We start from the raw sequence: 12,618 nt of genomic DNA, 5'->3' as shown, positions 1-12,618 counted from the left end.
TACACTCTCATGCTTAGTTAACCAGTCGCTGGCTGTGCTTCATACACTCTCATGCCTAGTTAACCAGTCACTGGCTGTGCTTCATACACTCTCATGCCTAGTTAACCAGTCGCTGGCTGTGCTTCATACACTCTCATGCCTAGTTAACCAGTCGCTGGCTGTGCTTCATACACTCTCATGCTTAGTTAACCAGTCACTGGCTGTGCTTCATACACTCTCATTTCAATCAACATATTAATAATGATATGCTTCTTATTTCAATGCATTCAGCTACGTGATTCGAATACAACGTGGAAATTCAGTCTATTTAGTGGTGTTCAGAGAAACCTTCGGGTGTCTACTACTAAATGATGTGGTGGTTGAAGTGGATATGAAGATCCTCTGCTGCCCTCTACTGGTCAATATGGATTTTTCTACTGGTTTTCAAATCAACTTTCTTTCATTGTCCAGTAGCAAAAAAGCACAATCCTAGTCATATTATCAACCCATGCTAGTTGTTGCATCTTTAGATGCCTCTTTCAAAATTTCTAACACATATTTTCATCTGTCTCATGAAACCGCTTGTATGTGCGGTGTGATTTTGACAAAGGTTTTTCTGAAAATTGCATTATGGAACGCTACCTTGTGCGCATCGCTGCGCTTATGTGTGAAGAAATAATAGTTTATCAACACTGGAAGCTAAACGTTCTGTTCTGTTGCATAAGACTCATTGTTTAAAAAAATATATGTGTAGCTTTGGCCTACTGGTTGTATGAATTTGGGATCTATAGTCCCACAACTGTTTGTTAGGAATAGCTCATTTCTATCTCGTACAGAACAACAAGCTGACCAATAGAATAGGTACACGTTTCTACTATGGTGGATAATAGATTGACAGACTAGTGAGCACGGTCGACATCCAATGCATATGGGGTCCGGTCAATTTCTCAAACGTCTGGAAACACTGGCGTGTGTGTGGTGTAAAAGGAACATTTCAGAAATACTGCTTGTGTGTCTGCCTGTGCAGGCAGATGTGCAGATGTGTGTGTGTGTGTGTGTGTGTACGTACCTCTCGTAGATGGTCTTCAGGGTGACCTGGTCTGAGATGCCGTCGGTCTCCTCCAGGAAGAGGATGAGCCAGGAGGTCCTGTAAGGCCACTCCTCCGTCATGTTGATCCATGACACCAGACGGTCCCAGATAAAGATGATATGATTGGCCCTCAGCAGACGACCTGGATATATCACACCCAAATTAAAAGTCAGGGACAGTTTCTCCACGAGTGGAGGGACTCTGTGGACAGGCTTTTGTTCCTGCCCTGCTGTAACACACCCAATTCTACTAATCAGTGGCTCATCAGGACTAACTTGATTAGCTGAAGACATTGTGTTAGAGTAGGGCTAGAACAAAATCATCCACACCAAGAAGGTTGGCCTCCCCTAAGCGACTAATAACGCTTTCTTTCCGATTTGATCCTGCCGTACATACCTACACGTACGCTACGGTCACAAGACGCAGGCCTCCTAATCCTAGAATTTCTAAGCAAACAGCTGGAGGCAGGGCTTTCTCCTACAGAGCTCCATTTTTATGGAATGGTCTGCCTACCCATGTGAGAGACACAGACTCGGTCTCAACCTTTAAGTCTTTACTGAAGACTCATCTCTTCAGTGGGTCATATGATTGAGTGTAGTCTGGCCCAGGAGTGTGAAGGTGAACGGAAAGGCTCTGGAGCAACGAACCGCCCTTGCTGTCTCTGCCTGGCCGGTTCCCCTCTCTCCACTGGGATTCTCTGCCTCTAACCCTATTACAGGGGCAGAGTTACTGGCTTACTGGTGCTCTTCCATGCCGTCCCTAGGAGGGGTGCGTCACTTGAGTGGGCTGAGTCACTGACGTGATCTTCCTGTCTGGGTTGGCGCCCTGGGTTGTGCCGTGGCGGAGATCTATGTGGGCTATACTCGGCCTTGTCTCAGGATGGTAAGTTGGTGGTTGAAGATATCCCTCTAGTGGTGTGGGGGCTGTGCTTTGGCAATGTGGGTGGGGTTATATCCTTCCTGTTTGGCCCTGTCCGGATGGGGCCACAGTGGGGCCACAGTGTCTCCTGACCCCTCCTGTCTCAGCCTCCAGTATTCATGCTGCAGTAGCTTATGTGTTGGGGGGCTAAGGTCAGTTTGTTATATCTGAAGTACTTCTCTTGTCTTATCCTGTGTCCTGTGTGAATTTAAGTATGCTCTCTCTAATTCTCTCTCTCTCTTTCTTTCTCTCTCTCGGAGGACCTGAGCCCTAGGACCATGCCCCAGGACTACCTGGCATGATGACTCCTTGCTGTCCCCAGTCCACCTGGCCGTGCTGCTGCTCCAGTTTCAACTGTTCTGCCTGCGGCTATGGAATCCTGACCTGTTCACCGGACGTGCTACCTGTCCCAGACCTGCTGTTTTCAACTCTATGGAGACAGCAGGAGTGGTAGAGATACTCTGAATGATTGGCTATGAAAAGCCAACTGACATTTACTCCTGAGATGCTGACTTGCTGCACCCTCGACAACTACTGTGATTATTATTATTTGACCCTGCTGGTCATCTATGAACACTTGAACATCTTGGCCATGTTCTGTTATAATCTCCAATCTCCTCATCTAATAGGAGATGTGTTACCTGTATGGCTCAGTTGGTAGAGCATGGAGTTTGCATTGCCAGGATTGTGGGTTTGATTCCCGAGGCCACCCATATGTCGGCTAAATGGCATATATTACCTGTGACGGAGACAATGTTGAGCAGCCTCCTCATGGTCTGGGGGCTGATGTCACTGAACCAGTCCTCAGTGACCAGCAGCTTGGTCAGGTCAAAGGACATCTGTCTGGTGACGGTCCTCTGAATCTGCCTCCTGCGGTATGTGTCCTACACACAGAGGAGACCTCAAATTAGCCTAAAGACAATCTTTAAACTATTTGTAAATGCCCTTGGTCTTTCCACAATCCGTAGTTTTTATATAATTAAGAGTTGACCTTGTCCGACCTGTCCTATGCTCAACGTTTTAAGTGACCCTGTGACCGAGTGGGTGACCATCTCATGATGGCATCATCTCCCTGTGCAGTGTACCATGTGACCATGTGTGTGACCTCTAGTCTAATTCTCCTTCCCACACTCTCTCCATCCTTCCTTATTTCACCACTCCACCCATCCCTCACCCACCAACACACAAGGGCATCTGTTCCTGAGCCCAATCAACTGGGAATGTCCCTTGTCGGACACAGAAATGCACTGTGTGCTACTGACATAGATCCATCAGATAGGAGAGGAGATGACTGTTTTTCTCATCTTGTCCACAGTAAGACAGTAACTTTCAATACACAGTTTGACAAACGTGTATTTGGATCCCCACTAGCTGTTATAATAGCAACAGCTGCACTTCTTGGGGTCCACTGTAACGTATACGCAGGGAGTCAGGAAGCAGGTGTAGAAGGTGAGTTTAATCATAAGACACATGAAGATAATAGAAACGGGAGCAGCGTACTGAACGTAAACAGAACCAATACTGCCTGAAGACTGAAGTTACTGAGGGCTAAAGAAAGGGAGAGTAATCAGGGTGATGATGAAGTCCAGGAGTGCATAACGATGGTTGCTAGGACCGGTGGTTAGTAGACCAGAGCAGTAGGAGGGGTGACATCCACACAGTGTTGTGCGTGTGATTCATTAAACTATGAGGCTACATATCACCTCTTATCTGGATTTTCTCTAAGTTCAAAATGTGTGGAATGCTGTCTCTGCAGGACAACAATAGGTACTGATTGCTGAACAGTACAGCAGTGGCAACAAGAGGAGAAAGCTCCTCTGGTCACAAGCCTTCAGAACATCACCATCACTAAGCTGACTTTGACCTCACCGGTAGAGAGAGATAGTGTATGGCCAGTAATGAGTCTGTATTGGATCAGTAAGGAGGAGAAAGACTAGCTCTCCGTTGAGTTTAACTTAGATGTTTTGGACATGCTCAAAAATGGAAAATGATTGGTGAAAATTAATAGTATTGTAGTTTTATTGTTAGTTTTTTTCTGAATAACCAGACTATCAGGAGCAATTGTTGAATTTTGATCATGAAAAGCCACTGTGATAGTTGGAATCTTTCCTCCAAAAAAAAGCAAGCTAACTCTGTTCACATCAGGCTAACTCTGTTCACATCAGGCTAACTCTGTTCACATCAGGCTAACCCTGTTCACATCAGGCTAACCCTGTTCACATCAGGCTAACCCTGTTCACATCAGGCTAACCCTGTTCACATCAGGCTAACCCTGTTCACATCAGGCTAACTCTGTTCACATCAGGCTAACTCTGTTCACATCAGGCTAACTCTGTTCACATCAGGCTAACTCTGTTCACATCAGGCTAACTCTGTTCACATTAGGCTAACTTTGTTCACATCAGGCCAGAGCCGAGCCCCCATCTTGTTTACAAGCCTGAGCTGGCCTCGCCTGCCTCCCATGACATCTTGTAAAGATAGACTCGACTAAAGATCCACAACTCTGCAATTAAGCAGCTGAGAGACAGAAAGCTTTTGTTCTCCCTCCATCCTCCTTCCTTCAATCCTTTTTATCTCCTCTTGTAAAGAGAGCCCCTCACTGCTTCCTGGCAACCAACGAGAGGGCCAACAAAAAGAAGCGTGCGCCGAAATAAAAAAGGACCCAATAAAATAACAAAAAAAGAAGAACAAAAAAAGAAAATAAACCAGGCGCCCAAACAAACAAACAAAATGGGAAGGAGGCAGAGCCACTTAGCCTCCCACTGGCAGCCGGGACACACTGCTGCTCCTCCCTGCCATTAGGTAGTGTGGAGTCGCAGCAGGAAGGATAAACAGACATTGCATCAGAGGCTCCTCCACGACGGAGACACAGACACTGGCTTGTTTGCTCCCGACCTCCACCATCCCTCTTTGCTATGTTCCCCACAAGGCTGGAGGAAGCTAGCTAGGCCCCGGGGCCTGTGGGTTTTGGTGCATCATCTCACCCTTTCTATGTTAGTCTTCTCCATCTGTGTCTATCAGGTATTTCACTGAGCTTTCATTGCCAGGACAGACGACCAATCTGCTCATGCTCCTTGTTGAATCACTTGTCTTTGTGCCAGACCTCTGCAGGTTGAGACCTCTGCAGGTAGAGAGAGACCTCTGCAGATAGAGAGAGACCTCTGCAGATAGAGAGAGACCTCTGCAGATAGAGAGAGACCTCTGCAGATAGAGAGAGACCTCTGCAGATAGAGAGAGACCTCTGCAGGTAGAGAGAGACCTCTGCAGGTAGAGAGAGACCTCTGCAGGTAGAGAGAGACCTCTGCAGGTAGAGAGAGACCTCTGCAGGTAGAGAGAGACCTCTGCAGGTAGAGAGAGACCTCTGCAGGTAGAGAGAGACCTCTGCAGGTAGAGAGAGACCTCTGCAGGTAGAGAGAGACCTCTGCAGGTAGAGAGAGACCTCTGCAGGTAGAGAGAGACCTCTGCAGGTAGAGAGAGACCTCTGCAGGTAGAGAGAGACCTCTGCAGGTAGAGAGAGACCTCTGCAGGTAGAGAGAGACCTCTGCAGGTAGAGACCTCTAGAGCACCTCTGCAGGTAGAGCCTGGTCCAGCCTGGGCATGAATAGCGAGGTAGGGGAGAGTGTGGTGGATGGCTGGAAGAGCTTACTCTGCGGTTGAGGGCCGTCTTGCTGCCAAACTTGGCCTGATCCCCCAGACTGTTCGAGGATAGCTTCCTGTCCATCTCCTCATGCCATCCTGTGAAGAGAGAAGTGGAAAAGGAGAGAAAGAGGAGTTGAAAGAGAGAAAGAGAATTAGGACAATCAAGGATGTCTCATCACAACACCTGATATAAAGAATCAACCTATTCAGTGAACACATTATATGATTCCTATGTCCTACTGAATCATAGCAAGATAGAATGTTAGAGCCGTAACCCCATGAAACCCATAGTGATTGTGTGTGTGGTGTGTGTGTGTGTGTGTATTAAAATGCGCACCCCTTTGGGTCCCCAGGACCAGGAAACACTGACCTGTGGGTGTATGCATACAGGCTTTTGTGTGTTTGTGTGTGCATTCCTGCAGGCCTGCCTATGCATACAGTGCCTTGCGAAAGTATTCGGCCCCCTTGAACTTTGCGACCTTTTGCCACATTTCAGGCTTCAAACATAAAGATATAAAACTGTATTTTTTTGTGAAGAATCAACAACAAGTGGGACACAATCATGAAGTGGAACGACATTTATTGGATATTTCAAACTTTTTTAACAAATCAAAAACTGAAAAATTGGGTGTGCAAAATTATTCAGCCCCCTTAAGTTAATACTTTGTAGCGCCACCTTTTGCTGCGATTACAGCTGTAAGTCACTTGGGGTATGTCTCTATCAGTTTTTCACATCGAGAGACTGACATTTTTTCCCATTCCTCCTTGCAAAACAGCTCGAGCTCAGTGAGGTTGGATGGAGAGCATTTGTGAACAGCAGTTTTCAGTTCTTTTCACAGATTCTCGATTGGATTCAGGTCTGGACTTTGACTTGGCCATTCTAACACCTGGATATGTTTATTTTTGAACCATTCCATTGTAGATTTTGCTTTATGTTTTGGATCATTGTCTTGTTGGAAGACAAATCTCCGTCCCAGTCTCAGGTCTTTTGCAGACTCCATCAGGTTTTCTTCCAGAATGGTCCTGTATTTGGCTCCATCCATCTTCCCATCAATTTTAACCATCTTCCCTGTCCCTGCTGAAGAAAAGCAGGCCCAAACCATGATGCTGCCACCACCATGTTTGACAGTGGGGATGGTGTGTTCAGCTGTGTTGCTTTTACGCCCAACATAACGTTTTGCATTGTTGCCAAAAAGTTCAATTTTGGTTTCATCTGACCAGAGCACCTTCTTCCACATGTTTGGTGTGTCTCCCAGGTGGCTTGTGGCAAACTTTAAACAACACTTTTTATGGATATCTTTAAGAAATGGCTTTCTTCTTGCCACTCTTCCATAAAGGCCAGATTTGTGCAATATACGACTGATTGTTGTCCTATGGACAGAGTCTCCCACCTCAGCTGTAGATCTCTGCAGTTCATCCAGAGTGATCATGGGCCTCTTGGCTGCATCTCTGATCAGTCTTCTCCTTGTATGAGCTGAAAGTTTAGAGGGACGGCCAATGTCTTGGTAGATTTGCAGTGGTCTGATACTCCTTCCATTTCAATATTATCGCTTGCACAGTGCTCCTTGGGATGTTTAAAGCTTGGGAAATGTTTTTGCATCAAAATCCGGCTTTAAACTTCTTCACAACAGTATCTCGGACCTGCCTGGTGTGTTCTTTGTTCTTCATGATGCTCTCTGCTCTTTTAACGGACCTCTGAGACTATCACAGTGCAGGTGCATTCATACGGAGACTTGATTACACACAGGTGGATTGTATTTATCATCATTAGTCATTTAGGTCAACATTGGATCATTCAGAGATCCTCACTGAACTTCTGGAGAGAGTTTGCTGCACTGAAAGTAAAGGGGCTGAATCATTTTGCACGTACAATTTTTCAGACCAAAAGTATCAAAAGTATCAGACCACTGCAAACATGGTGGTGGCAGCATCATGGTTTGGGCCTGCTTTTCTTCAGCAGGGACAGGGAAGATGGTTAAAATTGATGGGAAGATGGATGGAGCCAAATACAGGACCATTCTGGAAGAAAACCTGATGGAGTCTGCAAAAGACCTGAGACTGGGACGGAGATTTGTCTTCCAACAAGACAATGATCCAAAACATAAAGCAAAATCTACAATGGAATGGTTCAAAAATAAACATATCCAGGTGTTAGAATGGCCAAGTCAAAGTCCAGACCTGAATCCAATCGAGAATCTGTGAAAAGAACTGAAAACTGCTGTTCACAAATGCTCTCCATCCAACCTCACTGAGCTCGAGCTGTTTTGCAAGGAGGAATGGGAAAAAATGTCAGTCTCTCGATGTGAAAAACTGATAGAGACATACCCCAAGCGACTTACAGCTGTAATCGCAGCAAAAGGTGGCGCTACAAAGTATTAACTTAAGGGGGCTGAATAATTTTGCACGCACAATTTTTCAGTTTTTGATTTGTTAAAAAAGTTTGAAATATCCAATAAATGTCGTTCCACTTCATGATTGTGTCCCACTTGTTGATTCTTCACAAAAAAAATAGTTTTATATCTTTATGTTTGAAGCCTGAAATGTGGCAAAAGGTCACAAAGTTCAAGGGGGCCGAATACTTTCGCAAGGCACTGTATGTCTTGCATACCCTCAGGGTTGACCAGGTCTCCGTTGGGAGTGGGGGCGGCCATGCACAGCTTCCTGGTGGTGCTAAGACTTCGGCTGTTGAGAAAGACAGGCAGGTGGACGATGTTCCTCATGTAGTCGTGGCCGTTGATGTTGGAGTCCCTGAGCACGCTGTTCAGGTTCTGGTTGATGGCCTTGATGATGATGTGGGGGTCACTGGCAAAAATAGAGATGAAGGGGCCTTTGGAGAACAGCACCCTCACCTGGTGGAGGGAGGGAATAGCAAGAGGATTTATGACCAGGACCCATATCCACAAAGCCTCTCAGAGTAAGAGTGCTCAACTAGGATCAGGTCCTCATCTGACCACATAATCTTATTCATTACAATCTAAAAAGTTCAACTGATCCTGGGTGCATTCACTACAGTGCTCTTCTGTGGTGTTTGGAATGATAAAAGCCTGAAATCCATTGAGCATGAACCTTGTGTGTCAGGTTTGTAGTGTTCGTACACACGACTGGTGAAAACTACTCGACATCAACTTCTTAATATCTGTCAACTGCGGCCATCATTTGTAGTTTCTTGTTAGTTTGTGGGCTTCTGTTGATCACATTTCTGTTAATCACATTTTGTTTCTTAAGGAGCATGCAACAACAATTCCACTGGGGGACTCCCTACTACTAGTCTCTCTAAATGAATGTAATGAGACCTGATGGAGGACAGACAGTACACACACAGCGGGACTTTCCAAGCTGATGATGAGAGACGTCGTCCAGGTGTCACAGGATCCTGATCACCCTGACCCTCGGGGTGTGTGTGTGTGTGTGTGTGTATGAGCGCAGCCAAACAACTATCTGATTATACTGAGTTTGTCCCTGTAATTCATTTATAGCTGATCATCACTCGTTCTGTACCTCTTCCAACCCCTCCTATTCATATCCATGTACTCATTATATGAATATAGCGCTGTTATATCATAAATCTATCTGCATTAAATGGAAAAATATTTAGTTCACCGAAAAATTATATTTGCTAATATTCGCATATAAATGAGAAACAAAAAGATGAGAATTTAAGAGGGCCTCGTTGGTTAATTTGTGCCACAAATGGGGCTTTTGAGTTAGCTGGGAAGGAGGCACTGGTTCGTTCGCACAGAAGATTTCATTAGCGCACAGGAGGCTGTCAAACTACTAGGGGATTACTTGTCCCCAAATAATAACATTTAGCCGGAGGAAATTCTATTACTCCAGCTGGGAAGAGGAATTTGATCTAAGTGGAGACTTTAAAGGGGCAGAGCGATAAAGGGGATGGCTACTGTATATGTGCTTTGTGTCCATAGTCAATACTATTTGTACTTTGTGAAAGAGGCTTTGAAAGGTAAATCGTGGTAATATGTTATTTTACGACACTATAGGAACTTTTCCGCATGTGTTTGACTTTGGTGCCAATGACTAATTACCAATGAGTCATGGTAATGACTTAACCCTGGGTGGTTATGGGTAATGACTTAAAGGTACTACACACATTATATTTTTTTGAATTTTTGCATTGTAATTTCATATATCTGTAGTAATAGTGGAATGGTAGTGTTTCACATTATTACTTGCCTTCCAGTGTTGTGATTGGCTGTGATATTCACCTATTGATTTCTCCTGCCGGAGCTGCATCTGTTGTCAAAATGGGAAAGTTGTTCTGACTTTGTGGCTGTGTTATCTAGTGGAAATCACTCTGTCATTTCCTAGTTGCAAAAATTCTACACTGTTTGCTCAATTTCAGTTTATGTGAGAAAACAAGCACTGACTTGTGTAGGGAATTGTTGTACCATCTAAATTGCTGTTAAATATATTTTCAATAACAGCAAATATCGTTTTTACAGCTGTTTGAAGCTGGAGGACCAACACTGAAAGTAAACAGCTCAAGCTTGAGTCTCCACCATTTTACTGGGAAATGGGATGTGGGGGAGAGGGGCGATTTGTTTTAAATGCAGCCTAGTGCTAGGTGAATTGCAAGATATTTCACAGCGATTCTCACACAAATCTAAATTGAACGAACAGTGTAGGAAATTACATAGGAATTTCCACTAGATAACACAAACAAAGTCAAAACAGCTTTCCCATTTTGACAGCAGATGCCACTCTGGCGGGAGAAATCAATAGGTGAAAATTGCAGTCAATCACAACACTGGCAACTAAATAGTACTCTGAAACACTACCATTCCACTATTACTGCAGATTTATTATAGACATTTTCTGAAATTACAATGCAAAAATGTAATAAAAAATCCTATGTGTTGCACCTTTAACCCTGGGTGGTTATGGGTAATGTCTAAAACCCTGGGTGGTTATGGGTAATGTCTAAACCCTGTGTGGTTATGGGTAATGTCTAAACCATGTGTGTTTTGTAATGTAGCCATTGTTACAAACAGACACACACAGCACAGGCACACACATTTACATGTTGACCACTACATCCACGAGCATTGGAAATAAATGTAGACATACATGTTATTCAGCCACTGCCCCCACACTGCTCGCGAGCGTCTGCGTGGCCAGGCGCTAAAATAGAACTTGCTTCTATTTGTGACGCTCAACGCGCACCAAGTACGGCATCTCCCATCTCCTCAGCTGTGTTTAGGAGCATATTACCCACGTGGGTGATTGAAAGATGAACTGACGTCCACACTCCAGTTGGTTGTAGTAATGCACCGTAAAGTTTGTTGCCAACCGCCATATAAAGTCCAAAGGAGAAAAAGAAGCCTGAAGGAGGAGAGATGACGAGTTGGTTTACCGTTTTATCTGTGGTTTAATTGTCGGAGTAGAGGACCTTGTGCATTTCAGGTAAAATAACAACCCAATGTTTATATCCCAGGACAAGCTAACTAGCTAAATTGCCATAAATGTTTCATGCATTTTGACCTGTCCCCAAATTAATATAATTTGTTCAGAGTTTGCTTTGATATTTCAACCTGATCGCGTCTGGTGTGGGTGAAGAAAATCAACTTGCGCACGATGGCATACCGGACGAATGTGCACGTATACGGTTTGGTCAGCATGTCACACACACACACACCGTGTCGAGCATCTGCAGCACTTTGTCCTGTTCGCAAGCGTCCAGGCCGTCGATGATGACCGTCATGCGGGTCTGGTTCTGGGTGAAACCGTCGATGGTCTTGGCCATCTTTGACATCAGCTCCACCTCCTGCTTCAACACCTAGCATGGAGAAACCAAAACACACACTTCATCAATCAGTACACACACTACATATTGAATTCAATAGACATACAGACATACTACATATGATTAGTTCTAATTAACAACACAGTTAATATCATTTTTTTTAACATTGAGCTTTTAAGTGTCTAACATTATCATGAGGAGTGGGACTGCCCCAGGAGACTGTTTACACTACCTTCATGAAGCCCTCACTCTTGAGCTTGTGCATCTTGTTGGCGGCACTGTGCAGCCTCTTCCTCTGAGAGTTGAGGACGGAGTCAGCCACCTGCCACCAAGTCCTGCAGTTCAACAGGAGGGCCAGGCCCACCACGCTGGCCATGGCGATCAGCACCGCGTTCACCGTCAGGTTGTCATGCTGCACCTTCATAGCAAAATAAACAAGTTCCACTTTCAAAAAGTTGTTTTCAATTATTATGACTTTTTATGTACAGGGGAATCATACACAGACCTAAGTCACACACAGTACTGCACATACTCGACATTTGTGTTTGTGTGTGTCTGTCTGTCTGTACCTTGAAGATGGCCAGCAGCGCCATGGCTGTGATCAGGCAGCCCAGAGTCACGACAAACAGCATGAAGCTGGGCACGCAGCACGTCTTCTTCCACTTCTTACCTGGGAGGTTATGCAAGCGATAATGTATGACAGCGTGTGCATTATTAGGGCCTGGTACGATATTAACATCGCAATATTCATTAGTATCGTGGCAAGGAAACGAAACCCAAAGCGGATGAACTTCTTTATAAAACAGGCCTAATGGTGGAAACATGTTGCCATCCAGAGTCACGTTTACATTCCAAGCTATAGCACACAATATTTTACCTACAGCAGGTTTTTAAAGGACCATAGAGTTTGGTCTGCTTCGTGTTTACATTTTGCCATGGAAAAAATATTATAATACTGGTATCGGGGCGGCAGGGTAGCCTAGTGGTTAGAGCGTTGGGCCAGTAACTGAAAGGTTACTAGATCAAATCCCTGAGCAGACAAGGTAAAAATACGTCATTCTGCCCCTGAACAAGGCGGTTAACCGACTTCCCTAGTTAAATAAAGGTTAAATTAAACAAAAATAAATAAAGACTCCACTAACCTGTACCCTACCTAGTCCCTTTACACCTACCTACATGTACAAATGACCTTTACCCCTACCTACATGTACAAATGACCTTTACTCCTACC

General features: G+C 44.7%; 1 protein-coding gene across 11 annotated transcripts in view; it reads right to left on the bottom strand.

Moving 5' to 3' along the window:
* The window catches only part of LOC110498117 (kinase D-interacting substrate of 220 kDa B), a 101,643-nt gene that overhangs the window by 54,559 nt on the left and 34,466 nt on the right, over positions 1-12,618 (bottom strand). For all 11 annotated transcript variants that reach the window (XM_036955086.1, XM_036955083.1, XM_036955088.1 and 8 more), the window contains 7 exons: positions 11,957-12,057; positions 11,620-11,805; positions 11,280-11,420; positions 8,235-8,475; positions 5,634-5,722; positions 2,727-2,871; positions 1,049-1,211 (listed from right to left, as the gene is read on the bottom strand). In XM_036955086.1, the coding sequence (XP_036810981.1) occupies positions 1,049-1,211; positions 2,727-2,871; positions 5,634-5,722; positions 8,235-8,475; positions 11,280-11,420; positions 11,620-11,805; positions 11,957-12,057 (1,066 nt within the window). The remainder of the gene's footprint in view (positions 1-1,048; positions 1,212-2,726; positions 2,872-5,633; positions 5,723-8,234; positions 8,476-11,279; positions 11,421-11,619; positions 11,806-11,956; positions 12,058-12,618) is intronic.

The sequence above is a fragment of the Oncorhynchus mykiss genome, chromosome 19 (assembly GCF_013265735.2).
Source record: "Oncorhynchus mykiss isolate Arlee chromosome 19, USDA_OmykA_1.1, whole genome shotgun sequence".
Lineage (NCBI taxonomy): Eukaryota > Metazoa > Chordata > Actinopteri > Salmoniformes > Salmonidae > Oncorhynchus > Oncorhynchus mykiss.
This window is presented reverse-complemented; position numbering and strand designations above follow the sequence as displayed.